This window comes from Talpa europaea, assembly GCF_964194135.1.
Source record: "Talpa europaea genome assembly, chromosome: 2".
NCBI classification, from domain to species: Eukaryota; Metazoa; Chordata; class Mammalia; order Eulipotyphla; family Talpidae; genus Talpa; species Talpa europaea.
Genome location: NC_140068.1, coordinates 51,784,722 through 51,811,746, shown reverse-complemented (window position 1 = coordinate 51,811,746; position 27,025 = coordinate 51,784,722). Strand labels below are relative to the sequence as shown.

At 34.3% G+C, this 27,025-nt stretch overlaps 2 protein-coding genes across 8 annotated transcripts in view; one reads left to right on the top strand and one right to left on the bottom strand.

Annotated features, from left to right (window-relative positions):
• KLHL32 (kelch like family member 32) overlaps positions 1-12,410 on the top strand; it is a gene marked incomplete at both ends in the record, with an annotated part of 142,699 nt that extends 130,289 nt beyond the window's left edge. For 5 of the 7 annotated variants that reach the window (XM_084229083.1, XM_084229082.1, XM_084229081.1 and 2 more), the window contains 3 exons: positions 1,424-1,616; positions 3,309-3,403; positions 12,249-12,410. In XM_084229083.1, the coding sequence (XP_084085209.1) occupies positions 1,424-1,616; positions 3,309-3,403; positions 12,249-12,410 (450 nt within the window). The remainder of the gene's footprint in view (positions 1-1,423; positions 1,617-3,308; positions 3,404-12,248) is intronic. The other 2 variants (XM_084229086.1, XM_084229085.1) reach the window with 1 other exon arrangement.
• A 7,166-nt stretch (positions 12,411-19,576) lies between these two features.
• The window catches only part of MMS22L (MMS22 like, DNA repair protein), a gene marked incomplete at both ends in the record, with an annotated part of 93,266 nt that continues 85,817 nt past the window's right edge, over positions 19,577-27,025 (bottom strand). The window contains 5 exons of the mRNA XM_084258501.1: positions 19,577-19,658; positions 20,357-20,524; positions 21,820-21,916; positions 23,869-24,032; positions 26,814-27,025. Of these exons, the coding sequence (XP_084114627.1) occupies positions 19,577-19,658; positions 20,357-20,524; positions 21,820-21,916; positions 23,869-24,032; positions 26,814-27,025 (723 nt within the window). The remainder of the gene's footprint in view (positions 19,659-20,356; positions 20,525-21,819; positions 21,917-23,868; positions 24,033-26,813) is intronic.

Genomic DNA, 27,025 nt, shown 5'->3' with positions numbered 1-27,025 from the left:
ACAGCTTTGTGAACTAGTGAAATTCTATGTATTCAAAACATCATATGATTTTTCTGGTTGAAATCCAATTTTTTCTTGGCATAAAGGAATCTGGGTTGTTCTTGTATATCTAGTGTTTATGTAGAAAGGAAATGATTAGGTTTACTTACCTGCCTGTTACTTAGTTGAGATTTAAAAATCGAAGTCATATCATTTTCATCTCATTTTATGTTATATTTTAAACAGGGGCTTTAAGAGAGGTTGATTATTCCTATTTCATTATTGAGAGTGACCTAGAACCAAAATATTGGCTATTTCAACATTCCCTAAAGTTATCATATAAAACTTGGCCTCCTATTAAAACAAATAGACGTGTGCCTAGAATTAACTTTTCCCTATTTGATGTGATTATAAATATGTTAATGGAGGCTGATACAAAACAGTGTGGAAGTTTGTTGCTGAATCAAATCTTAGCTCTTCCATTGATCTCTGGAGGTTAATTTTGAAAAGAATCACACAGGCCCCTTCATCCGAGCTGATGTAGGGACCTCTGGTTGTTAGTGATTATTATCATAGTAATACTTTTTAAAGGGTCCATTTAGTGCATTATTCTAAATAGTAATATTAGTTCACTTAATTGTTAAAACAGGCTTCTCAGGTAGGTGTTACCCCATTTTACAGATGAGAAAGCAGGTATAGAGGCTAAGTAAATTGCTCAAAGTCACACATTGGTTATAAACTCAGGTATTTTGGATTGAGTGCCTGTTTTTTTTTTTTTTAAAGATTTATTTATTTATGCATACAAGAACTGGGGCACAGACCAGATGTGTGGGAGGGTGAGAGGATTCACCAGAGATAGAGTGGGGAACAGAACAGGCAGACTGACTGAAATACACTGCTGAGGGGAGCAGCGGGAGAGATCAGAGAGGTCTGCTGTGCCACGTGGGTATCTCCCTGGCTAGCTGGAATCGAACCCACACTGCAGAGGCTACGGATAGCTTCACAGCACTGCGCTCAACCGCCTGTGCCACCAGGGAGGCCCGAGTGCCTGTTTTCTTAATTTTTATACTGCTGTATAGTATAAATTACTATGCACTTCCACTCTTAAATAATTTGCATGATTAACTTTTCTGAATTGGGTAAGATAACCATGAAAATTTCTGTATGCTTATGTTCCTCTTTTATAATGCAACATATCCTATAAGATACACCCCAAACAAGAGGAAATGCCTTATATAAATCATAAAGTAGAGTTGGAGTATGTGGTTCTTCTGCCCTTGTTTTCAGGTTGGAAGCCTATAAAGCCACAGGCTTTGAAGTAAATAAACAGCACCGAATAAAATGTAGGGCGTGAGCATTAGGGTCTCCACTACTAAAGAGGCACTGCTGTTTCCTACTATGAAGTTCTCCTCTTAACAGAATTCACCTGAACTTCTTTCTTCAGAATAAGTGGATAAGCCGCAGCCCCATGCTGCAGAGAAGGGTCTACCATTCCATGGCTGCTGTGCAAAGGAAGCTTTATGTTCTTGGAGGCAACGACCTGGACTACAATAACGACCGGATCCTCGTGCGGCATATAGATTCTTACGACATAGATGCTGACCAGTGGACCCGTTGTAATTTCAACCTGTTGACTGGCAAGTACCTTCCATTCAGTAAAGCAGAAAAAGTTGAGATCCATACTTAATACCTTAGGCATCTTTTTAGCACATCTCTAAATGTTAAATGCATAGTGCTAGCACAACTTGATATTTTATTAACCAGAAAGGTGTATTTTTCTCTCAAAATTTCACTTCATCAGGAGGCTGAGCATCTGTTTTCACGGGGCCTGTGTTACTTTTGTGCACATTCTCACATAGCTGAGACATGCCAAGTCCATTCTTGTCAACCAGGGAACTTTGATGTGAGTAGGAGAAGCCAAATGCTGAAGGAATTAGTAACTTCTCAGAACTCATTTATTCTTATTTCTCACTACTTTTCATCATCTCTATTTCTTGTGAGTCCAGAAGAATCTGTATTATTTGTTACTGTGAAATATTGCTCTTGGCTGTATTCTCCCCAAAACTAACCCTTAGGGCAGTTCTATGGTTAGGAGTTTGACTACATTTCTGGCTATACATACCATTGAAACATTGCCACAGGGCTGTGCTAGGTTTCAACCAGCCTTATCCCAAAAGGGGAAGGAAAGGAAAGTAGTGGACAACTTACACCTGACATTTCCTGAGTTGAAAACTTTTCCTCCCTTTTCAGCTTGTATTAATAACATCCACAAGTGATCAGTTCCCTTCCAGGCTGTTCTACTAATAGGACAATCACAAACTCAGAATGGTGGGCTGGACTAGTGCTTGAAGACATTTTAATATGCTGAGTGGTCAGACACTCAATCACTTTCAGCTGCAGCTGGGGAGGCACTATTGGGAATATAGCCAGTGTGAGAGGCTTAGATACTTTGTATTGAACTCCTGTTTTTGTAAATAATTTTTGAGGTTCACCTACAAGTGATTAACTCTAAGTTGCTGTAGTGGTACCTTAAACCCTCAGTCCTGGCATCTGTGATTTTGTCTGCTGTTGGATCCAGCTTATTTATTACTCCAGTCAATCCTGTGTCAGCCCATCAATAAAAAGAGACTATCCTCACTCTCTGATGCCCTCCAGGGAAGAATAGTGGTAGCGAGTTATTCTGTCTTCTTTTTTAAATGGGGAAGTCACCTTTTATCATTTTGGCGTGTCACCATCTAGGGACTATGCAGTTTGGTCCCAGCTCAGATACTTTAATATAGTCTTAAAACTGTTGTATATGTAAAGAAAGGGAGGGTAGTAACTTTATCAATCTTTTCTGTCATTTGTCTTCATTTGAGGCACACTAGGGGCACAGTTCTGTTTTATTGGCTTCTTGGGTGTTGCAGCCGTTTCTTTACAAATGTGAACACTTGAATTAAAGTATTTGTAGGTACAAGAGATAGTCTGCATTTCTAAAATATACATTATTTCTATCATGATAAATCAATTGCACACACCATCGTATAGAATGCTTGTTATTTGTGGTTCTTTGTGGCTTGTTATTGTTGTATGTAATGCTTTATTTACTAACTTGGTGGGCTAATAAGTATTTTGACTTGGTTCTAACCTGAGACAGATTCATTCACTAAGAAATAGTGGTTAATTCTTCCGTTTGAGTACTGGGAGGCAGTGATTAGTTGCTGTAAAAATCCTGTGGAATATACAAGTATGCCAAGGGGGAAAATGTATCCCTCAGTGGCAAAAGGGTTAATTAAGACATGCAAGGAAATAGATTTACTTTTCTTTTTATTCAATTCTCTTTACTTTAGGCCAAAATGAATCTGGAGTTGCTGTCCATAATGAGAGGATATATTTAGTTGGTGGATATTCGATTTGGACAAATGAGCCTCTGGCTTGTATCCAGGTGAGTGGTTGTGAAATTCTTTTGAAGTTTGTTCAAGTGTTTCAGTGAGGTTATTTTTCCCAGTGTGTTTCCTGAAGGAAGAGATACTTAGATGTAGGAAGAGGCTTTTGTCTATGCAGCTTGTTCAGCCACTAAACTTCATTCTGCATCCTAAAAATTTTGCCTTATGATTTAATTCTATTGAAAATAAAGATGGGAATAAACTTCGAAGATATATGTAATATATACTGGAAATGAGGAACGTGGCATACTTTTGCCTGTTTCATAAACCAAATATTTAGAATCTTTGGCAATAGTTCTTTCCACTCCTTAAAACCTTACAAATGCCTCTTTTCCATTCAATTGCTTTATTTTCTTTATCATAATTTGTTCATTTATAACCACCACCTACTAAGGTGTTCTTCCTTCCTACCAGAGGTTGTGACATTGTGGCTTACTATTGTTCTGATAGGGACAGCCTCTGTCCCAGAGTATAGGCCTGGTCCATCAGCATGTGAAGAGCCTAGGCTGGGCAAATAGCCAGCTGGGTCTTTTAGAACAGCAATTGCTTTTGTTGACAGACATTTTCAAGGCATTATTTCACAATTTTGATGCAGTTGTTTTTGTTTTATTGTTTTCTGATAACATTGGCATGTATTAGCTATGACCTTTCTCTTCATTTCCAAAAACATAAGTCCTCATATTATCTAACTTCTTGCATATTCAGATTAGCTAACCTCATCTTTGTGGAGAAATTTTTAACAACTGTTTCAGTATCCTTAATAGTTGCAGGACTATTCAAGCTTTTAATTTCTTCTTCAATCACATCTCATTAGGGTTATATATATATATTTTCAAGAAACTTGCCATATTGCTGAATGTCTGAAGGTCAGCATATAATTGTGTTTTCCTTATAGTAACCCTTAATATTCATAATAGCTGTTTTTTCCTCTTTTTTTGACTTGTCTGGGGATTTTAACGTATTTCTACTATTGATAAAGATCAAATAGATCTAAATCAGCATGGGTAGCTTTGTTATGAACAACATAATTAACAAGCTGGTCCTAATGGGAATAAGTTTTGGATAGAACAATTAGGATATATTTTTCCTCCTTTTTTTCTTTTTGTTTTGAGATATAATTGGCATTTAATATTACAGTAGCTTAAGGTGTTTAACATTTTACATAAATATATATTGCTAAATGCAAACAAACTTAATATCCATCACATCACAGTTATAAAAGTTTTTTGTGATAACTGTTAAGATTTACTCTTATCTACTTTCCAATATAAAATATGCTATTTTAAACTATAATCACCATGCTATGCATTGTATCTCAAGAACTTATGACTGGAAATTGGTTCCTTTTGAGCACACCATACATGTGTATATACGTACACATGTAATTATAAATGATGTGTGTAAATATATCTCACATATCTTTATTTGTTCACCTGTCAATGGGCACTAGTTTCCATTATTTGGCTGTTATAAATAATACCACGATGAACATGAGTACAGATAGCGTTTTTGAGATATACCTGTAAGTAGAATTGATGGATCATATATGATAGCTTTAATTTTAATTTTTTGAGGATCCACCATCTTTATTTTTTATAGTGGCTACACCAATTAACATTCTCACCAAGATTCTTCACATCCTTGCCAACATTTGTTACCTCTTGTGTATTTGATGGCATTGCAGCAGGTTTGTGATGATACTTCATTGTGGTTTTGATTTACATTTCCCCTATGATTAGTAATGTTGAGCATTTTTTCCTGGGTGTGTCGGCCATTTGTATGTTTTCTTTGAAAAAATGTCTAATTAGATCCTCCGATTTATTTTTTTTTGACTTCTTTATATACTTTGGATTTTAACCCCTATCAGATATATGATTTGACATTATTTTCTCCCACTTAGTAGGTTGCATTTTCATTTTGTTACTTTCCTTTGTTGTGGAGAAACTTTCTAATTTCATGTAGTTCCCCTTGTTTATTTTTGCTTTTGTGCTTTGTTTTTATTGTCAAATAAAAAAAGTCATTGCCAAGACCATAGTCAAGAGTTTACCCCATGATTTCTTCTTGGGGTTGTATAGTTTCAGGTCTTAGGTTCCAGTACTTAATCCTTTTTAATTGTGTATGGTATAAGATCAAGGTCCAGTTTCATTCTTATCATTCTTATGCATGTGCCTGCCCAGTTTTCTAACACCATTTGTTAAAGAGATTGTCCTTCCCCATTATTTAATTTTTGTTCCTTGTCATATGTTAATCAACCATAATGCATGGTGTTTTTTCTGGGCCCTCTATTCTGCTCCACTCATCTGTGTCTTTTTTTTTTTAATGTCAATACCATAATATTTTCTTTACTATAGCTTTGTAGTAGTTTGAAACCAAGGAATGTGATGTCTCCAGCTTTGTTCTTCTTTCTCAAGATTATTTTTGGGGCTTTTGACTATTGGGGCCTTTTGTGGTTACATACAAATTTTAGGATTTTTTTTCTTTTTCTGTAAAAACTTTCATTGTAGTATTGTTAAGGATTGCATTACTCTTGGTAGTATGGCATTGTAATAATATTAATTCTTATTTGTACCTTCAATTTATTTTACCAGTGTCTTCTAGTTTTCAGAATGTAGAATGCTTACCTCTTGGGTTAAATTTATTCTTAAGTATTTGTTCTTTTTGATGAAGTTGTCAATGGGAATGTTTTCTTAATTTTTCTTTGTAATAGTTCAGTGTTAGTGTGTGGAAGCACAATTGATTTTTATGTATTGAATTGTATTGAATTTGTAGTCTGCCACTTTCCTGAATTTATTTTAAGTTATTTTATTTAATTTTTTTTTGGTAGAGACAATATAGTTTAATATAGTGTAATATAGACAATATAGTGTAATATCAGTCATCTGCAAATACTTGGTTGTATGTCATCCTTTCTAATTTGGATGCCTTTTTACTTTTTTTCTTGCCTAATTGCACTATGACTTCAATTACTATGTTGAATAAAAAGTAGCAAGGTGGGCATCCTTGTCTTGTTCCTGCTCTTAGAGGGAAAACTTTAACAGACTGTATGTGAACTTAGGGCTTGTATATGAATTTTACTATGCTGAGGTATATTCCCTCTACCTAATTTGTTGAGAGTTTCCATTAAGAATGGATATTGAAATTTGTCAAATGACTTTTCTGAATCTATTGAGATGATTGTATGATTTTTATCTTTCATGTTAATGTGCTATTGTCACACTGATTTGTATATTTGAACCATCCTTGAATCCCTGCAATAACTGCATTTGGTCATGGTATATGATCTTTGTTGAATTATTGTTGAATTCAGTTTGCTAGTAATTTTGCTGAGAATTTTTGCATCTGTATTTATTCAGGATAGTTTTCTTGTGTTGTCCTTGACTAGTTCTGTATCAGAGTAATGCTGGAGTTATAAAATGAGTTGGCCACTCTTCTTTCTTTTTGAAGTTTGAGAAGGGTTGGTATTAATTCTTCTTTAAACATTTGGTTGGATTCACCAGTGAGGTCATCAGGTCCTGGACTCTTTTTTGTTGGGAGGTTTTTCCATCTCCTTATTAGTAACCAGACTGTTCAAATTTTCTATTTCTTCATAGTTCAGTGTTGTTAGATTGTTGTTTCTAGTTTATCCATTTTTTTGAGCTTGTCCAATTTGTTGATGGGTAATTGCTTATGTAATTTCTTATGATCCTTTGTATGGTATCAGTTATAATATCTCTCATTTTCAACTTTATTCCTCTTTCTTTGTTTCTTGATATGTCTAGGTAAAGGTTTGTCTATTTTATCTTTTTTTTTTAAAGATTTATTTTTACTTATGCATAGAAGAGCTGGGGTACAGGCCAGAGGTGCAGGGGGAGGGGAGAGAAGATTCACCAGAGACAGAGTGGGGAACAGAACAGGCAGATGCACTGAAGTACACCGCTGTGGGGAGTAGTGGGCGAGTCAGGAGAGGTCTGCTGCTCCATGTGGGTAGCTCCCTGGCCAGGAATCGAACTTATGCTGCAGTGGCTGCAGATAGCCTCATAGATTGCATCTTAACCCCTTGCGCCACCAGGGAGTTATCTTTTTTTTTAAAGTTTCTTTTCATTGACCTTTCTATTGTCTTTTAGGTCCAATCATTTCCTTTTTTCTCAATGTTGGGCTTAGTTTGATCTTCCTTTTCCAGTTCCTCGAGGTGTACAGTTGGGTGGTTTTTTGGACTTCATTTTCAGTAATAGCATTTATCACTATACTCTTCCCACTTAGAACTTCTGTTGCATCCTAGACATTGTGGTATGTTACATTTCCATTTTATCTCAATTTTTTAATTTTTTTTTAATCCATTAGTTGTTCTGTAGCAAGTTGTTTAATCTTCACATTTTGGAGAACTTTCAGCTTTCTTATTTTAATTGATTTCTAGTTTCATGCCATTGTGTTAGTAAGACTTGTTTTGTGGCCTAACGTATTATCTATCCTGATGATGTTCCAGGATATATTTTTCTTAAGCACACATGGTACATTTAGAAAAACCTATCATGTACTAGGTCTAATGTGAAGAAAATTTAAATAAACTTCAAAAAATTAAGTATTATATCAAATATGATCTCTAAGTACAACACAATTAATTTAGAACTTAACAAATATACAGGTATTTGTCTTTTGTTTAGTAAATATGGGTTGTATATTTGCTAAGTAAATATGGTTTAAAAAAGTCATAACGGAAATTTAAAAAAAAACACCTAGAAATGATTGGTAATGAAAATAATACATGTAAATCTTGAGTGGTATATCATTGTAAGTTAGAAGATGATCTAAAATATAAACTCGGTGTAGGAGACAGAAATTATAAATGAGAGGAAAATAATGACCTAGAAAGTAATCACACAGTATAATGATCAAAGCCACAAGTTAGTTCTGTGAAAAAGGGAGTTTTTTTGATTGAAGGTTGTATTGTAGTGGAGCTCAGTCATGTCCTTTACATAACAAAAGCATAAACATTTCTCTCAAGGAGTGCTTCTAGTCTTTCATTCCAGCATATTCTATCAGTCTTTACTGTCTTTGTTTCTTTTTACATTTCAAAATTGGTAAAACATTGAACTGGGCAATAGGCAGTGCTTTGTAATGCTGGTACCCCGTTTTTTTAGTGATTTTGGTGCCCTTCATCTGACTTGCACAATGGAAGCAAGTTTGGGTTTATTATGAAATAAAGATGCAAAATTAAAATAAATTTAAGGGTATATTTCTACTAATTTTAATATTAAATTAGCTCAAGGAATAGAAATCAAGCTAGAATGATCACTAATCACATATACTAATTAACTCCTCATGATTTCTGGATGTTCCAAATAAGCAAATCTGTTCTCAAAAGATGAAGGGGTATATGTGTATATTTTAAATTGCTCAGGCTATTCTACAGTAGCTTCAGGATTAAGGTGATTCTAAAAGAAATGATTCATAAATGTTTTAATCAATGCCTTTATCAGTGGAATAAATTTTACCTCCAAGATCCAACAATAAAATATTTGAATATATTTGTTTTTTTATTTTAAAAAATCAGCACTGTGGATAGTTCTGTGTTCATTTCCATTTTGATGTACAAAATTAATCATTTTGCAAATGCTGTATTTATTCCCTTGGCTGGCAGACTGGTCTTACAAAGCACAGATAAATTTGATTTAAGGGTCTGAACTGCTTATAGATAATAAGTGCACATATAAGCATAAGGGCACTTGACATATGGATTGTCACTAAGAGATGTTTGCAATGGAAGTCTTCATGGATAATAGCCTCATCATACATCATATCTGTCACTTTAGTTATTGACAACTGTTTATGCATTATATTAACATTTATTCTGAGGTATGGTTATACGATCTCATTATTTTCCAATTTTTTGGGTGACTGTGGACTATTTTTGTTCACTAAGTAATTCACATTAAATGTATTGATGAGACTAGCTACATGTTCAAAGCTACATGATGAGACTAGCTACATGAGACTACCTACATGTTCAAAGCGAGCTTTCCTACTTCTTTCCTACTTGCTGGAGGAATATCCAACAGAGAAGCAGATCATGGAAGAATAGAATAGTGTTCCTGAGAAAAATCTTGGTTAGATAGTAGAAATTGTGAAGAACAAATCAGCAGGTTAAAAAGGGCTAAGTGATAGGGCCTCCCCGTGGCACAGCAGTTGAGCGCTGGGTTGCGAAGCTGCCCACAGCCTCTGCAGCGCTGGTTTGATCCCTGGCTGTTCCCTGGCCACCAGAGGAGGGTCCCACATGGCGCGCAGACCTCTCCTGCCGCCCGCTGCTCCCCTCAGCAGTGTACTTCGGTCCTTCTGCCTGCTTTGCTCCCCGCTCTGGCTCTGGTGAATTCTCTCACCCTCCCGTGCTTCTGACTGTACCCAGTGCTTGTATAAATAAATAAATAAATAAACCTTAAAAAAAAGGGCTAAGTGATGAAGAAAACAGTATACATGCTAAAATTATCAGTTTAGATTTTTCATTGTAAGTCACAAATCTATGTAATCCTTGGATTCTAAGGGCATGACTAAGATTAATGAAAGTCACACTTAAAAAGTTCTATTGGTCTGTTAATATTTAGAAGAGATAAAGTAATTATTTTGCCCTTGACATACCAGCCAAATAATCTGTCAGAGGTGACTGCCCTTTCTGGGTTCTAATGAAAATTTATTTAACTTTTACCTTTTAGGATTCATTCATACAAGCAAGTATTATATTGGTGTTGAGAAAGCATATTATTTTATTTCCTTTTACTACATGACCTAACACGGACTGCTTGGGCAATCCAATCGAGAAAAGCTGAGATACTTTTAAATTCAAACTTGTTGAAAGATTGAGACTCGTACTTATTCATAAAGATTCAGGGAAAATATTTAAAAGATTCCTGAAGAAAGTGAAGGTGGTCTTGTTTATGGGTGTGTAAGCAAATGTCTGGCAGAAGTTGATGTTAATCTGGTGCGCCATGTATGACGAGTAGCACGTAAGGGAGCAGCTGCGTAAGTGTGCAAGTGATTAGTCTGTTTCCAGATCACCTCCACTGCTCTTCATTTGTGATTACTTCCTTTTGGCTGGAGGATGTGCTTGCCAAGCTGGCACCTCATCTCCCAAATGCCTTCTTTTTGCCAGTTTACAAGGGAGTGTTTTGGAGAAAAATGACTAATGCTTCCTTTTCCCTTCTCACAGATTAAATAAATTACATCTGCTTAACATATGCAGTATCTCTGGCACTGAGAACCAGATGAAAGCTCTCTGAATGACCTCAACTGACAGTTTCTCTTCCAGAAATGTATTCAGTTAGGGAGAAAATATCATGAGTAGCATGCAGTCCTTGATCTTTCTTGGGTCACATACTTGAGCTCAAATATTGGCTCAAGCACTTACTAGCTGTATAACCTTGAGCAAGTCACTGCTTTCTCTGTATCTCAATTTTCTTCTCTATAAACATTAAAACAACACTTAGCCTTATATAGCAGGGGTAAATACTGAAAGATATTTAATGAAACATTGATCAAAATCCCATTGGGATTTTCCTTTTTCTCACAGATTGGGGGAATGACTTGTCAAAATGACCTGTAAGTTTTCAAGGAAAATGAAAGGACTCATCAGTATTTTGAAGTGACTGGGGATACTTGCCCTACCCAATCAAATATAAATGTGGACTACAGGAAGCTAGAGACATCAACAGAAGGAAAAGTTTGTGTGTAGCCAATTGTTTGTATTTAGCAAAACAAATTAGTAGAGATGGGATATAATTTATAAATGGGGTGGGAAAGTTAAATGTCCATTTGGAGTGTGATATTTCTTCTAGGCCTTAGTGATTTCCTTCTTGATCCTCAAATTTCAAGGGTCTATTTCATCTAATACGTGTTATTGTAATTAAAGACTTCAGACTTACCCATCTGGGTGACAGATGAAGGTATGTGTGTTCTTCAAGATCATTAGAGTACCAGCAAGTCTATGGTTGGAGTATTGGAGCATACCTACAGTTAGAATGCAGATAGAGGAAAAGGAACCCAATAGGACAATGTCAATGCCTGTCTGGCAGAGGTTGGCTCTAATCTGGTGTCCCATGGATCACAAACAGCATTTAAGAGAACAGTTGCATAAGCGTGTAAGTGATTGATCTGTTTATAAATCATTATTACTTCCTTTTGACTGGAGAACATATGTATTTATTTTAAATAAGAGTAAAGGTGTTAAATGAGGTTAGAAGGATGTCAAATGAAGAAAGATCAAGAACGACTGAGGCTGGAAAGAGCCTGATGGGTTTGATAAAGGGTATGAACTGTTTTCCTTAAGAGAATTTTCCTAGTAGCAAGATTAAGGCAGATTAGGTGAGGTAACAGCAGGGATAAACTAAGATTTTTTCCATATAAGAAAAAAAATGGAACTCAGTAGCCTGAAGGGGAAATATTGGGAAAATTTTTCTAGTGTCAACTGATTTTGAACCTAATAATAAACTGTGTTGTAATGGTCTATGTGCTAGAGGTAATGAATTTTCAGAACAAAGCTGCAAGGGCAATGTTGTTTTCTTCATTTTGCAGATAAGGATTGGTAAACCAACATATGGGGACTAGTCAACTAGTTGGGCAAGTTAACTAGTCTATGGCACTTTTATTAAATGAGGATAATGGTACTTTATCCCTGTTATGAAGATTAAATGATTACACATATCTATCTATAGATATATCTAAATGTATTTATACACATAAAGAGAATTGTTCTTAGCAGGAACTTAATACACAGTTCTGGCACCGTACACTGCCTGTATTTATGGTCATGGTGGCAGAACAATTTCATGGCAGGATTACTTTTCTTAGATATTATAATCTTCTTTCCTTCTTTTATAGGTACTGGATGTAAGTAGAGAAGGCAAAGAAGAAGTATTCTATGGGCCAACACTCCCTTTTGCTTCTAATGGAATAGCAGCATGTTTCCTTCCAGCTCCGTATTTCACATGCCCTAACCTTCAAACTCTTCAAGTGCCTCATCACCGGATTGGCACCATCTGAAAAGCCAATGCTCTGTTCACCATCATGAACAGAAGGGAAAAGAAAGGACTGACTTTTGGATACTGGGCATGAAACACTCAGTGCTCAATGCTTCCATGTTTTATGTCTTATCTTCAGATAAACATTAGCAAAAAATGAACAGTTTTCTAAAAACACATTATTGAAAACTCCTGTCTCCCTTCTCAGTGTGTGTCAACATACAATATAATATGTGTAACTTCTACTGTGGTATAGCTTAGTGCCAACTTAACGGTCCAATACTGTTTCATGGGTCTTTAGAGTATTCTTTGTACACTTTTTCTAATCAGTACTGTCTAGGACAACATGACACTGTTAGCAAGGTAATTATTTCACAAGTACTGCCATATATCTTAAAAAAAAAAACAACAATAACAAACTTCAATACTTAATCCCTTTACTACGTAAGCCCGGGTTTGTAATTTTTCTTTTAAAAACTTTACATTATGCAGTCCCACTCAGTAGAGACTCAGCATTATGACATCATAAATTTTTAAATGCCATATTTTATTCATTGTAATACGAATAGTAGTACAGTGGAATAGCAGTTGGAATACCCAAATTTCTCACCTCGATTACCCTGTGACCTTGGGCCAGAAACTTAACTTTACAGTGTTTCAATTCTCCTACTTTTGAAGGGGGTAATTATTGATTTCCATATCAACTCAAAAGAATGTTGGGAGGATTAGATAAATGTTCTGAATGAAGTATTTTGCCTAAGAAAAAGATGGTACTCAAATTATTTTACTATCTTTAGAACTTTGAACAGAAGATTAATTTTGAAGTTTAAAAATTACTAGATAGAACTTGGTAAACATACTGTGGAGTAAATGAGTCTTAAAAAATATGGGAAGAGATATACTCATTAGGAAAAAATAAGTTTATTGAAGGCAAATATTCCTAAACTTGTACAAATCCTTGACTCAAATAATAGCTCAAACATCATTTGAACTCATTCAGTGAAAAATGACATTTTAAAGCTCCAAAAATTAGTTGTACTAATTATGGTACCATAAAGTGCTTTGACATAAATTTGAACCTAGAATCGGCAATTCTAATAAAAAGTTTTTCCACCTTGTTAAAGGTTATGTCAATCTTGAGCACATGTGGGATTCTTTTCCACCGCCAATACATATTTTATTACTACCACTTTTAATAATGCATAAGAATTCTTTTCTAGGCTATATTTTTGGATTTGCTTTGTCTATACAAAAAATAAAGAATAAAACAACTCAACAATTACATTTGAGCAAAAATTCAACAAGTACAACATGACTTTTTCCTCTTTCCTAATCTTGTTAGGACCTAAGTAACCTCTGAAAAGGAAGACTTTACACTGACTTTCCTTGACATAGTTTAATCACTCAGAAATCCCTGCCTTACAGGAAATTGTCATTTTATTCATGTAACTACTTTTAGTAATTCAGAAGTGAATAAAAAAAGAATTTTTATCCTAAACAGAGTTTACTAACTTTATACACATAATGTTATAAGATACCTAAAACAATAAAAAAAATATGCACATTTATAAGCTCTGGTTATTCAGATTAATGGGCAGGAAGGGAGGTTAAATGTAAGGGAAAAAGGTAGATTTTTAAAAGGACACAGACTTAGACAGAAATACATAATTGTATTTGTACAGTTATGAAAAATAAAAATTGGCACTGATAGCTAATATTTAGAGAGATGAATCTCTTTAAAATATAAATCATTTAAGCCAAAAGTTAAAAATGTCTTTCCAAGTCAAAAAATGAACTCCAACATTTCAGAAGTGTTTCAACAAGGACCTAAAAGCAAGAACTGTTTCAGGTTTGCTAAATTTTCTATGTGACATGAACTTCTCCTCCAGCAGTTTTACCTCAAGAAACCATTAAAATCTATTTGTAATCCCAGACCCTTTTTCCAATTAAGAAAGGGAAAATGTCTAAAAATAAATTTGCCTGCCTGGGAATGGAGAAGCAGCCTAAGATTACTCTTGATTATTTCTATATAGATTTCTAAATACTCATTTAAAACAAAACAGTATATATTATTAAATCCCTTCTTGGTGAACTTTCCTTCATAGTTTTTGGAAACATCATTTACAGTTACAGCCAAAGAAAAGCATCCAAAGTACAACATCCACCTCCTACAAAAATACTAAGATCACTTACTAGATCGTTTCCCTCAAATTGTCAGTAGTAAAAGCTAACCAGGACTGTAGAAAACTAAACAAAATTTGGATAAACAAAATTCCACTGCAAAAATTCAAATATATATTTCCCATTAAAGTGAACTATCCTATAGTAATTCATCTTTTTTATTCTTCAAAATTAAATATATTACATTTGTATTTGAATTATTGCATTAATCTGAATTTCCATAGGAAGACCATGATACCCCTAACCATTTAAACATCAAAATTTACTTTAAAAAAGAAAAAGCAATACCACATAGATATTAGCAGAGTATTCTTACAGTGGAAGGGAAAGCCAGCAAGATACAAATCTCTGAAATAATGTGTGTGATAAAATGCAAAAACAATTCCTTCAATCTTTAACAACAAAATGACAAGTTATGATTAGGGTATTTTTCATACTTTTTCTGTTCACATTTTCCTTATAGTTTACATGTATATTGTATACCCTTCAGCCACTGCAATAGCTGAAAAACTACCTTAGTTTTACCAGGGTATAAAGGCAACAAAACTAAGATACAAATTATTCTTCAAATAGGCTTTTTTAACTTTGGTTTTTAAAAAGTCAATCTCATAAAAAGAAAGTTGAATAATCACAGCTATAGTCTAAGCTAAATATATACATTTATTAGCTATATCTTTATTACAGGGACAGATAACTTATGTGTATAAGAATGTCCAGAATTTTTCTATAAGTATGACTCATTAATGCAATAAATTGGATAACCATCAGCACACTAACAACTTTAATAAGCAGAAATTAGTCCTAATTCAATCATTTGGTCCTGATTTTTGTAACCTTACCAATACAGTCTATCATAGAATCCAAATATGAGTATCTAATTTAATATGTGGAAAAATATGCTACTTTGCTAGCTTTCCAAACCAACTGTTTTAACTAAACAAAGCAAGCTATTAATGTTGGCATATGATACTCTTGACAAGGCAATATTCTTAAATCCTAGGAGGAGTAAGCATGGGAGTTTTTGTAAAATTAAGATTATTGTAAAAGTCTATTAACCAAAAAGAGTTGGTTTATTATGGATAACAGAGTTTTGGTGAGGATATTATGCATTCCACCCTTTACCTGTGGAATATGAGTACTATGTTAACGTATAAAATTTAGGGAAGTTAGGTTTTTAAAAGGCTTTTCCCAACTATAGATGCTGGTTTAATTTTTATGCAACATATCTTATCAAAGGGGAGGTAAAAATTAAAACTGTCCAATATTCTTTTAAACTACATGACAATGGGTCCAAGTAATTCTTTAAGAACAAAGTAGCTTTAAAAATTTGTGAAGCGTGGAAGATAATTATGGATAGTGAAAACACATAGAGTAACAACCCATAAATAATTTTTTACATAATTTCCAGGTATAAAAATTCAAATATTCTTAAGAAGAAAATATTCTAGGAATAGGTAGTGATATAAAAGTTTTAAACTATGAAACTTCTAATGCAAATGAACTCAATACTAAAGATTTTGTTACAGAGGCAATACTCCATGTTTTTTCTTATCCATGGAAACCTAATTAAATGTTAATTGAAATTTCAATCATAACCAAATCTGAATGTCTAATAAAGTCCTTTCATCACCTTGTTGTCCTTCAATCATTTTTTTTTACACTCCATTTGGTATTTTACAGAAATTACTCGACTCATGTATTCCAGTGTATATTTTAATTGTCTTCCTATTTAAGTGTGTTAAGTTTAGGTTTCTATAGAAATGGTAGTATCGCTAAGGAAGGGTAGCAAACTGAATGAGGTTCAGAATGTACAATGATTATGGCATTCACAGAAAGCAGCTGAGAGTCTAGTCTCCTGCCTGAGGTAAGTTTGGAAAGAAAAAGTAGTCAGGTGGCAGAATGTCTCTTGATAGAAGCATGTGAAAGCCCACTTATTAATAATAAGAAGTAATTGCAGGTTCAACAACAGGAAAATAGCATTTTAGGAAAATCTATCATGTCAGTAAGGTATGAAGAATAAATTGTAGGAAAGGAAACCATAGGCAAGATTATAATGCCCAATTAAGAAAAGTTTGGATGCAAGGGATGGTAAAGAATAAAATATCAAGAGCCTGTATAATGATCACCTGAAAGTGGAGAACAATAAAGAATCCAACATGCCTCTAAAGTTTTAAAGCTAAGAAACTTGGGAAACCAGTATATTCCCTGGGCGGAAAATAAGGCAGGAGCCAATTTGGAACAGAAGGTGACAGGAGAGACTTAACAAGTTGCCTTTACATTTCAGGAAGATCCAACTAGGGAGGGTCGAGAAATTTAGCACTAGAAATAGATTTGAGAGAATTATGTTACCAGTTGACTACTAGAAGAATGAGACAGAGCAAAGGGCCAAATCTTACCACTGGGAGCAAGAATGAAGAATGTAAAGGTGTTTTCAAAACGGGATGTATGTAGGAAGGGTCAGCATTGGTGAGGAAGTCATGAGAAGATCAAGGAAAATGAAAATATCAGAGAGGACAAAGATCCAGAAGTAAGAACAGATAGTCAGATTTCACCAACTGAGAATGGCCATATTACTGAAGTAGAATAAGACGCCTCAGAGATACAGGGTATTTAGGGAAAAATGGATATCAAGGAAGCAGGTATAATTTACTCTGCAGGAATGAGAAAAAGACAAGTAATATGTGAAGAATCAATATAGGCTATGAAGATAAGCAACTGAGTTAGTTTTTTTCTTCAATTAAAAAAGTTTTTGAAAATTTTACTTACACATTAAAACATATATACAGGTATTGTCATATACTTTTGCTGTCACTGATTTTTTCACTACAAACTAGTTATTTTTATTATCTACAGCTACATATCCTAATGTGTGATTCAAGAGCAGCATTTGCTATCCCTTAAAAGTTTAATACTATAAAAAGCAAGATTCTCAAAGTTATATTTATTTTTTTTAATTTTTTTTTTTTAATAGAGGCATGTTTTATTTGTTTGTTTGTTTGTTTATACATGCACTGGGTACAGTCAGAAGCGCGGGAGGGTGAGAGAATTCACCAGAGCCAGAGCGGGAGCAGAGCAGGCAGAAGGACCGAAGTACACTGCTGAGGGGAGCAGCGGGCGGCAGGAGAGGTCTGCGCGCCATGTGGGACCCTCCTCAGGTGGCCGGGGAGCAGCCGGGGATCGAACCGGCGCCACAGAGGCCGTGGGCAGCTTCGCAACCCAGCGCTCAACCGCTGCGCCACCAGGGAGGCCCCCTCAAAGTTATATTTATTGATCTCCCCTGGAAGTATGGAGAGAGAGAGAGAGAGAGAGAGAGAGAGAGAGAGAGAGAAGAAAGAAAGAGAAGGGAAGGGGGAGAGACAGAGAGAGACTGACTCTTTAAAAGGCATTTCCTTAAATAGAAACCTCAATGGCTGAAATTTGCAAAGTGATACATTATTAGTTTAGTAAGTCATATAATGAAGAGAAAATCACTGCTATATAAAAGCAGTCTCCTTTAGACTTCAAAGGTTACAATTAGAAGAGGGCTATTATTGTTTGCTGATTGCCTGCATTTCATTTTTAAAGCAACTACTTGAGCCAGAAAAGAGTTGAATGTTTTCATGACGGAAAAGTAGAACCATAATAAAGATTAGAGTTAGAGTTCCCAAAAGAAAACAAAATTATTTAAAGTTAGAAAACAGGACATGTAAGAAAACATTGAACAAAAGTAGGATTATTCATCTAGGGCAGATCATTAGAAAAAACAGAAACAAAAGTGAGGTGCCATTGGTTATTTCATCTTATATTATGTATGAATACAGTGTTTGTATCTACATGCCTCCAAAGAGAATACAGGTCACCAAATACTTTCACATTATATGTCATTGATTCTTATAAGGACATGGTGAAAAATAAAAAGGATTTTTCTTCTTTTTTTCCTCCATTTAGAAAAAGGCTCAGAAAGAGCCTGTTCAAGTTCACAAAGCAGAAGTGGTTTTGAGACCTAGATGCAGGTGGTTTTCCAACTTTAGAATTGGAGTTTTTTTTTTTTTAACCCACTGCACATCACAAAAAGTCATGGAAAAGAATCTAATAGAAAATAAATCTGGATAAGATAAAAATGAGTTAAAGAATTGAGATACAACAGCAGTTAAAGGAAACTAAACTGGTTCTCAGTAAATATACAAGATGTCATGTTTTAATTAGTTTTAATTGAAGGGCAAGGAGATAAATCAGATAACTTCTCAGACTTGTTCATTTGTAATCGTAAGATTTTTCAGAATATTATTTATCCTGTTTAATAAAAATAATAATAAAAGCTCTTGTTTTCCCTCCTCCAGAAATGTCTTTTAATGATAACTCCAAAAGAATGAATAGAGAAAAACATCTGGCAACTATTGAAGCAAAGCACAAACACTTGCTATGTTTTTTAAATATATAAATACACTATCCGTAGTGTATTTATGTATTAACTAGATTCAGTTTTATTCCTCACAGAGGTAAGTGTACTTTGTAAGGCATGTATTTATCGACTTACCTAAAATTTACTATTAAAAAGGATAGCTAATATACAGCCCCATCTCCTGATCCTGCCCTCCAAAACAAACAAACAAACAAACAAACAAAAAAGAATAGGGTAGTCAGGTAATTTGAAAAAAGTGTCACAGTAAAATGTTAACTAGTGAAAAATCAAAACAAAACAAACACAATCACTCACAAGGCAGGGAGTTACATTATAAAGAAAGTCCATGGATTAACCAGTACAAACATACTTAGTCATACACAGATAATACTCCCAAATAGAACATTTCTTTAATTTCGTTTAAGTAAAATATATTTAAAATAGAATGAGGTTTGTCAAGTTCCAAAAATCCTACACATACTTAATTAACCTTTATTTCCTTATTTATATACATCTTAGAAAGTCTTTTTTAACACAACATTATACAATTAATTAAATGAAGGCAGAATGGTACAAAGTGGCATTAGATGGTTATAATTAATAGAGATAATGAATCACAAAATATATTAGGAACTATCATTTTTTAGTCTCTGTATCTCATCTTGTCCCACTTGTCCTAGGTGAGATAAAAGCTTGCCATAGGCTTCCCTGTGTAAGAAAAAAGAAAATAATGCAGGTTTATTTATTTCCTTCTCTATTACTTTTCATTTAAAGTATTAATAAACTGAGCTTATCTGAATGTATGTCTACACACAGTCCCTTTCCCCCTCAACGCACAAAGTATTTTGATTCTTTCAAACTTTTTGATACTTAAGAGTTCTGGTGTGACTGCTGACACCTTTAAAACAAACTCTTTAGACTATAGGCTTAGTCTCACAATGTCACATTATTCTAACAGTCTTGCCCATTATCTCTTGGATTATAAGCTTTATTATCTATTTTTGGCAAAAAAAAAAAAAAACATAAAAAAACATAACATCTAGTTGGACTTCTCATCTTATTTACTGAATAAACACGATACAGCTGAGTTAGTAAGTCAGGCATTCCTCAAAGGACTGATTTGCCACCATGTATTTTATAGAAAAACACAATGCCTAAGCTTCTGAAGTACAATCCCCAATAAGGAACAATGAATGTGTTTTGGGTATTAGCTGCATTGCTAAAATATACAGCTCTCTAAGGTGGTCACTTTGAAAAGAATAATATGTGAACGGATGTGTCAATCATAGTACTGAAACATTTTTTGACTCAAAAGGACACACTTCAAATTTTTGGGCCTGAAAAAATGAGCCATTTCTAGAAAATGTACCATTATCGGAAAGACATAACCAAATGATAAAACTTACCTTTGTGTTATATTTTTGCCAACACCCCATTTCCGCTCTGAGTCCTTCAGAGATTGAGTGAGGGTAGAAATCAAGTGGATAACAACCTGCTGGTCCAGTGCTGCCACAGTTTCTAGAATGCTGTAAACCTGATAATTGTATGTCATACCATAATCCTGGATAAAATGCCTGAAAGTAAAACGAGTTACTTAGGACTACTTCTGGGGCAGTTCTTTGGTTGCTATCTATATAGCAATCAGCTGTAACTTGAATACAAGAAAGATCATTTCATGTGTGATTACCTTAAGAATCTAGATGCCACGGGAAGATTCTATCACTTTAAAATAGGCTTTATCAGTATGAGCCAGACTAGAGTGATGACTCCTCCCAACAGAGGAAAGAGTTGGAATTCCAGCAGGGAAAATCTAAGTACAGAACACTTTTTTGCTCTACTCTGCATATGGAAATTTAGTTATTTTTTAGTTCTTTATATTTATAGATAAACCAAACAGTTTTATGAGGAAATCAAATTATTTGTAATTTTTATATTTCTTAACAAGAGATTTTAGACCCACAGAGAACCTAGATAAATTAGAATTACATATTCTAATCCTAAAATTTTCATCTTCCCCTTCTCCACAAAATAAAAGCCACCTTGCTTAATAAATTGTCCATAACAAATATGCAATTTTATTCATATAGAATCCTTTCTTTCCTCTTAGTAAAGGTTTTACAGTTTTCACGAATCAACTTATTTCAAGGGATCACAATTTGATTAAACTGGAAACACTTGGCAAGAGCCAGTTATGTGATGAGAAAAAAATAGCTGAGAAATCAAAGATCCTACAAAGGATGAAGGAAATGAACCCAAATTATTTATTCTGGCAGCGCAAAGGAAGAGATACATACAACAAAAGTGAACTGGAAGAAAGTGTGAGAAAGACTTAGAACAAGACTCTAAAGAAAGCAAGGCAGGAGAAAAACAAAACAAAACAAAACAAAACAATGTTCTTCAAGTTGCACTGTTATTTTTGTGAATAAATAACAAATTACTCCCACAAAGTTTGTCCTTCACAAATTAAATGTAATGGAGTGTTTTGGGTCTAAAGTATCTAATGCAAGTAAGAAAACCCGGCACATGCACTTCTACATTGGATCCTGAGTGACATGTTTAGTAGCTCTGAAGGCCTGTGCACCTGTCGAAGTAACTCATGTTTCCCACTTCTCCTTAGATACATGTGGGAGTCTTCCTTACTAAATCCTCAGGTAATTTTTCACGTCAGCTCACTTACCTGTTTCCCAGCAGTTTTATTTTTTAATAAAATAACACAATGTAATAAAACTACTGCCAAAAACACAATAATTGAAATACTATAAACAAGTAGTAACACATTATGTTTTGGATAATTAGTTATTTAAAAAACATGTTGGCTGTCAAATGGCTGGCAATCGTCCCCTTGCCAGTTGGCATATTTTCCAGTTACCTAAACACAGAAGTCAGCTGGGTGGCAGGTTCTCCTTCTGACCCCAGTTGGCAGGCTTTTACCATGTATTGCAGGTTCTCTGTGGCCAGCCTTTTAACTAGGAAGAAAAATTATAGCATTACACACACTGTGTCTGAATTGACCATCTGGATCCTCATTTTAATGAACACTCCATTTGGAAAAATATGTTGTTTTCTTAAAGTATGTACATGCCTTTTTATTATTTTTCAAAATGAAATAGTTATGAGTTTTTGCTTTGTTCTAAAGTATAGCTCCCATTTTAAGGACATAGAAAAGCTGAAAAGTCTGTTTTTTACAACTAACTTTAAAAATACATGTGAAGATATGTCTATTAGAGCCTATATTCAAAAACACTGTATCACCATTTAATTCTGCAAACAATTATATACTATCCAATGAGTTTTTAATACATTAGCTGATTTATAAATAAGCATATTATGTTAATTCATAAGAATATTCAACTCCCACACTAACAAATATATAACGATAGCAATTAGAAACCAACAATTTACCTTCACTTAAAATTTGCCAAAGATATATATATAAAATACACAAAATATATACATATATATATACACTTATATACACAATATATATAAATCTATAATTCATGTTATCTTCCTTTTAAAAGATAGCAAAGTTACAGGAATAACTAATATTTTAAAAATAATCAAAATTTTAAAAATTGTGCCCTTATATATAAAAATGAAAAAAATTACAAAATATTGTAGAAAATTCAATATGTTGCAAATGTCACCAAATTTTTGTTTTTGACACATTCAATTAAGTAGCTGGGAGAAAAGTACTTTATAAATAAGAAAAATTCCAGAAAATATAAACCATTATAGCAAAAGCACAAAATACATAATGTATATGAACCTCAGGAAATATTATGTGGTGATGGTTCCCATGGCATGACAACAGTGGATAAAGATGTAGCATACCTGTCTTTCTTTGAATAAATAATCTCATACCCCACAGCTTTCTGATCTCTACTGACTTTGTTGAGTAGTCAGCTGTTAATCTTACCAGAACTTCCTTTGTAAGTGATGATTTTTCTTTTGTTACTTTTAAGATTTTCTCCTTGTTTTTGGCCTTCAGCATTTTTACTATAATGTGTCTCTCACCACTTGATAGTTAACTAATATTCTTTTTTAAAGAAGTTAACAAATCTCATGAAAGGATGTAGCTTATAAACTATTTGCCTTGGGGAAGAGAACAAAACTAAAGTAGACTGAAACACGTTAGTTTTAAATGTTTTATCTTGTCCAAACTCAGCTATTAGGGGCAGTTTATTCTTTAGCATAAGATACATACATGTGGGTGTGTGTGCATTATACATTAATGTAAAATAACCATATATATTTTTTTATTTATTTATTATGTTTGTTTGTTTTGTTTATACATGCACTGGGTACAGTCAGAGGCGCGGGAGGGTGAGAGAATTCACCAGAGCCAGAGTGGGGAGCAGAGCAGGCAGAAGGACTGAAGCACACTGCTGAGGGGAGCAGCGGGTGGCAGGAGAGGTCTGCGCACCATGTGGGATCCTCCTCCGGTGGCCGGGGAGCAGCCGGGTATCGAACCGGCGCCGCAGAGGCCGCGGGCAGCTTTGCAACCCAGCGCTCAACCGCTGCGCCACCGGGGAGGCCCAACCATATAGTTTTATAATTATCAGTTTGACTGATAGGAAAGAGTACTTTCTTAATCCGTGAACAAAAATTACAATGAATGCAGGGGCCTCCCTGGTGGCACAAGGGGTTAATCTATGAAGCTGTCTACAGCCACTGCAGCACGAGTTCGATCCCCGGCTGGCCAGAGAGCAACCCACATGGCACAGCAGACCCCTCCTGACTAGCCCGATGCTCCCCTCAGCAGTGTATTTTGGTCAATCTGCCCGTTCTGTTCCCCACTTTCTCTCTGGTGAATCCTCTCACCCCCGCACACCTCTGGCCTGTGTCCCAGCTATTGTATGTATAAATAAATCTTAAAAAAAAATTATAATGCATGCAAACTCATATGCAAACTAACCTTGGGGTTCACTGACCAACACCAAACATTTTAAGACACCAGGGAGGAGAAGTTCAACCTCAGCAATATCTATGTTAGTTTCTTTGAACAGTTGGAGGGTGAAGGCCAGAATGGATGCTAAACGAGGAGGGAGCAAGGACCTTTTATATTCAAAATAGGATTTCCTGGAGAAAAAGCACAATTCAAATTTTTCTTGTATTTACAGTATCAATGTGCAGAATAAGGTGTCACACAATTTAAAGATACTGGCAATTTTTTCACACCACCAAATTAATAAAGCATAATTTTTTAAAAGTGTATGTTTTACCATGCTATCATCAAGCATAAGATTTTAGAAGCAATGATTGTACATCCTTCTGGTATGCTATAAAAGTCAAAGAGACCACAGACACAATCTAAATTTAAAGCAACCTGTTTTAAAATGAACTGAATCAAAATCCAAATGTAAATCTATTTGTTAATTTATGCTTTTCCTTTCTAATGTAAGCCTGAAATTCTTTATCAGTTCCTCAATGATACAATATTTTCTTTAATGTCAAATTTGCATATAGAAATCTCTCCTCACATTTATTTATTTAGGGATTTCGAAGGGGTGTTATTTTTCCAAATCAGTAAAAAACTGTCCTAGGAATTAGCCTCCCATTCTAGCTTTACCACTTTCCTTTTCTTAGAAAGTAAAAGAGTCAGAGAGGTAATTAAGCATTTAATATCTTCCTTTAAAGCAGGACAAATTTTAGTATTACAACTCAACAGAGATCATGAAGATAATGTATCTGACTCAGCTTGTATATTTACTTCTTATAACAGAATTGGTTCATTACAGGTGTTCAATGTACATTTTAAGTGAATAAATAAAAGTAGAAATTGGTCAGTTTTTAAAATATCTAGATAATATGGAAAATTGTTAAGTACTGCTAAATCTAAGCTACACATCCATACATATTTGCAAAGTAGTAATAATTTGCCAAAATGAGGAATAGAAATCACTAAGGATTTATTAAAAACTTCATAAGGGCAGGAATTGTCTTCATCATCATTTCCTCTCCATATAGTGACTTCCAACTAACACTACATATTTGAAGATTCATTCATTCTTTGAGGGAAAGGGCTTTGTCTATTTTGTGCACTGCTGGATTCCTAAGGTACAGAATAAACAGTTATTGAGTACCTAAGGTGTGCCAGTCACAAGTCTAAGAATAAGAATGTTAAATAAAATATGATCTGTGAAAGAAAAGGGCTCGTCATCCAGTGTGAAAATTGGACAAGGAAAACTAAAGAAAATCATAATACAGTATAACAGGTGCTTTGAAAGGCTCAGGGATTTGGAGGAAGGAGCCCTAACTGATATGGGGTACTGTAGTCAGAGAGAGGCATGTAATGGAAGAAGTCACAGGAGGCAATCTCTTTCGTGAGTATTTTAAGAAAAAGAAACAGAATTGTTATATTTTTGGTCTTCAACTAGAAATGTGAAAAATGTTTTCACTGTATACTAAGTACATAGGAAAGTCAACTAACGGAGCCAGAATCCCAAACTGGGTTTCCATCTTTATGACCTTAAGAATTAAATTTTTCTTTTGCACTTATCATTTGGTTTGTACTAAAATTACATATGCAATGTCTCAAACACAGTGGTAGGACTTTTACAATCTTGTTGGGAATTTAAATACAAGGCAAAAAAAATATGATTTAGCTAATTGAATTGTACAGAGCATATGTCTTCAGAATGAAGGAGGAATCATGGTATGCTGAGCTAGCCAGTGTACATCTTATAAAGCACAGGCAGAACTTAGCCCAGAGAAATGGCATTTTAATGGAGAAAGGGGTATGAACAGAGCTTTGTGCAGGGGAATTTTAAAGCAATTTAGAGGGATAGTAAGTAAATCACTAATTTTATACATGACATTATATATAGTATGTTTGGAAAAGTTAAGTGACATATCATGGAAAGCTAAGGAGTAGGGAATGCATTTTCATGGACCGAAAAAAGGAGCAAATGAAGGTTTGGGGGTAAGGAAATAATGATAATAGAAAAATTTTTTAAAGAACAGTAAATCCAGGACCATTATTTAGACTGGCATGGAAGAAGACTAGAGAGAGTGAAAGTGGTTAGGAGATTGGCAGAACTGTAAGTATAATGTGACAAGGGACGATAGATGTGAAAAGAAAAGGGAACAATCATTTACCAAAGGAGGGTAAAAGCAGAGGAAACAAAGACTATAGTATTTCTGAACCTGAGTAAAAGGACACGAGGCCACAAACAAAAGGTCAGAAAAGAAAACAGATTTTAGACATGGAATTCTACGAGACATGATTGATAATACCAGGTCATTAAAACTATCAAGTCATTAAAAACAGAAAAAACACTAGATAAGAATCATTTCTATCAAATGGTATCTTAGTTTAAATACTAATTCTATATGAAGCTAAATATGCCACAAAGAAAGGTATTTCTAATTATTTAAACTTCTAATGGGCAGTATAATGTATAGAGTTTAGTGGAAAATGTAAGAAGTTTCATTTAATCATATGCCTAATAATAAAACTGAATTGTTAAGACAGAATAAATTAGCAAAATAGGATTTCATACTGCATTCTTTTTTATATTTACAACACTTACTATTGTATTTTATAAAATATAATCACTCTATTTTATACAGTATAAAATAAATTATTGCTTAATCTATTAAAAACTAAAAATCAAACCTTTTCTTTAAGACACATAAGGAAAATAGTATCTATGGAGAGAAAACAGAAGCAATTTAAAGAGCATTGTCTTAGGCTACAAGGAGCAAAAGCCATTTCAATAAATTCTTGAGATAATGCTTCTACAGAAATAAAAAACAACTTTCTAAACCTAAGTGTTGCCAATACTTTTGAGATGCCTTGCTACCTTCTAGTAGATTAATAAATTGTAAATACCACCTATTTCTAATATTTAGATGTACCTTAAGACTTGTACAATGCATTTCTTTAGCGATGACATCGATGGAACAGTGGCTGAGTTTCTCAGTGCCAACAAAACAGGATGCTGTCCTAGACCTAAAGCATGTGGTGAAGCTGGAAGAAATCGCCCAATATACTGCTCAATAACATTCCCGAGCAATTGAGACAAATAGGCATTTGGATTTTGAGATTGACAACACACGATACACATACC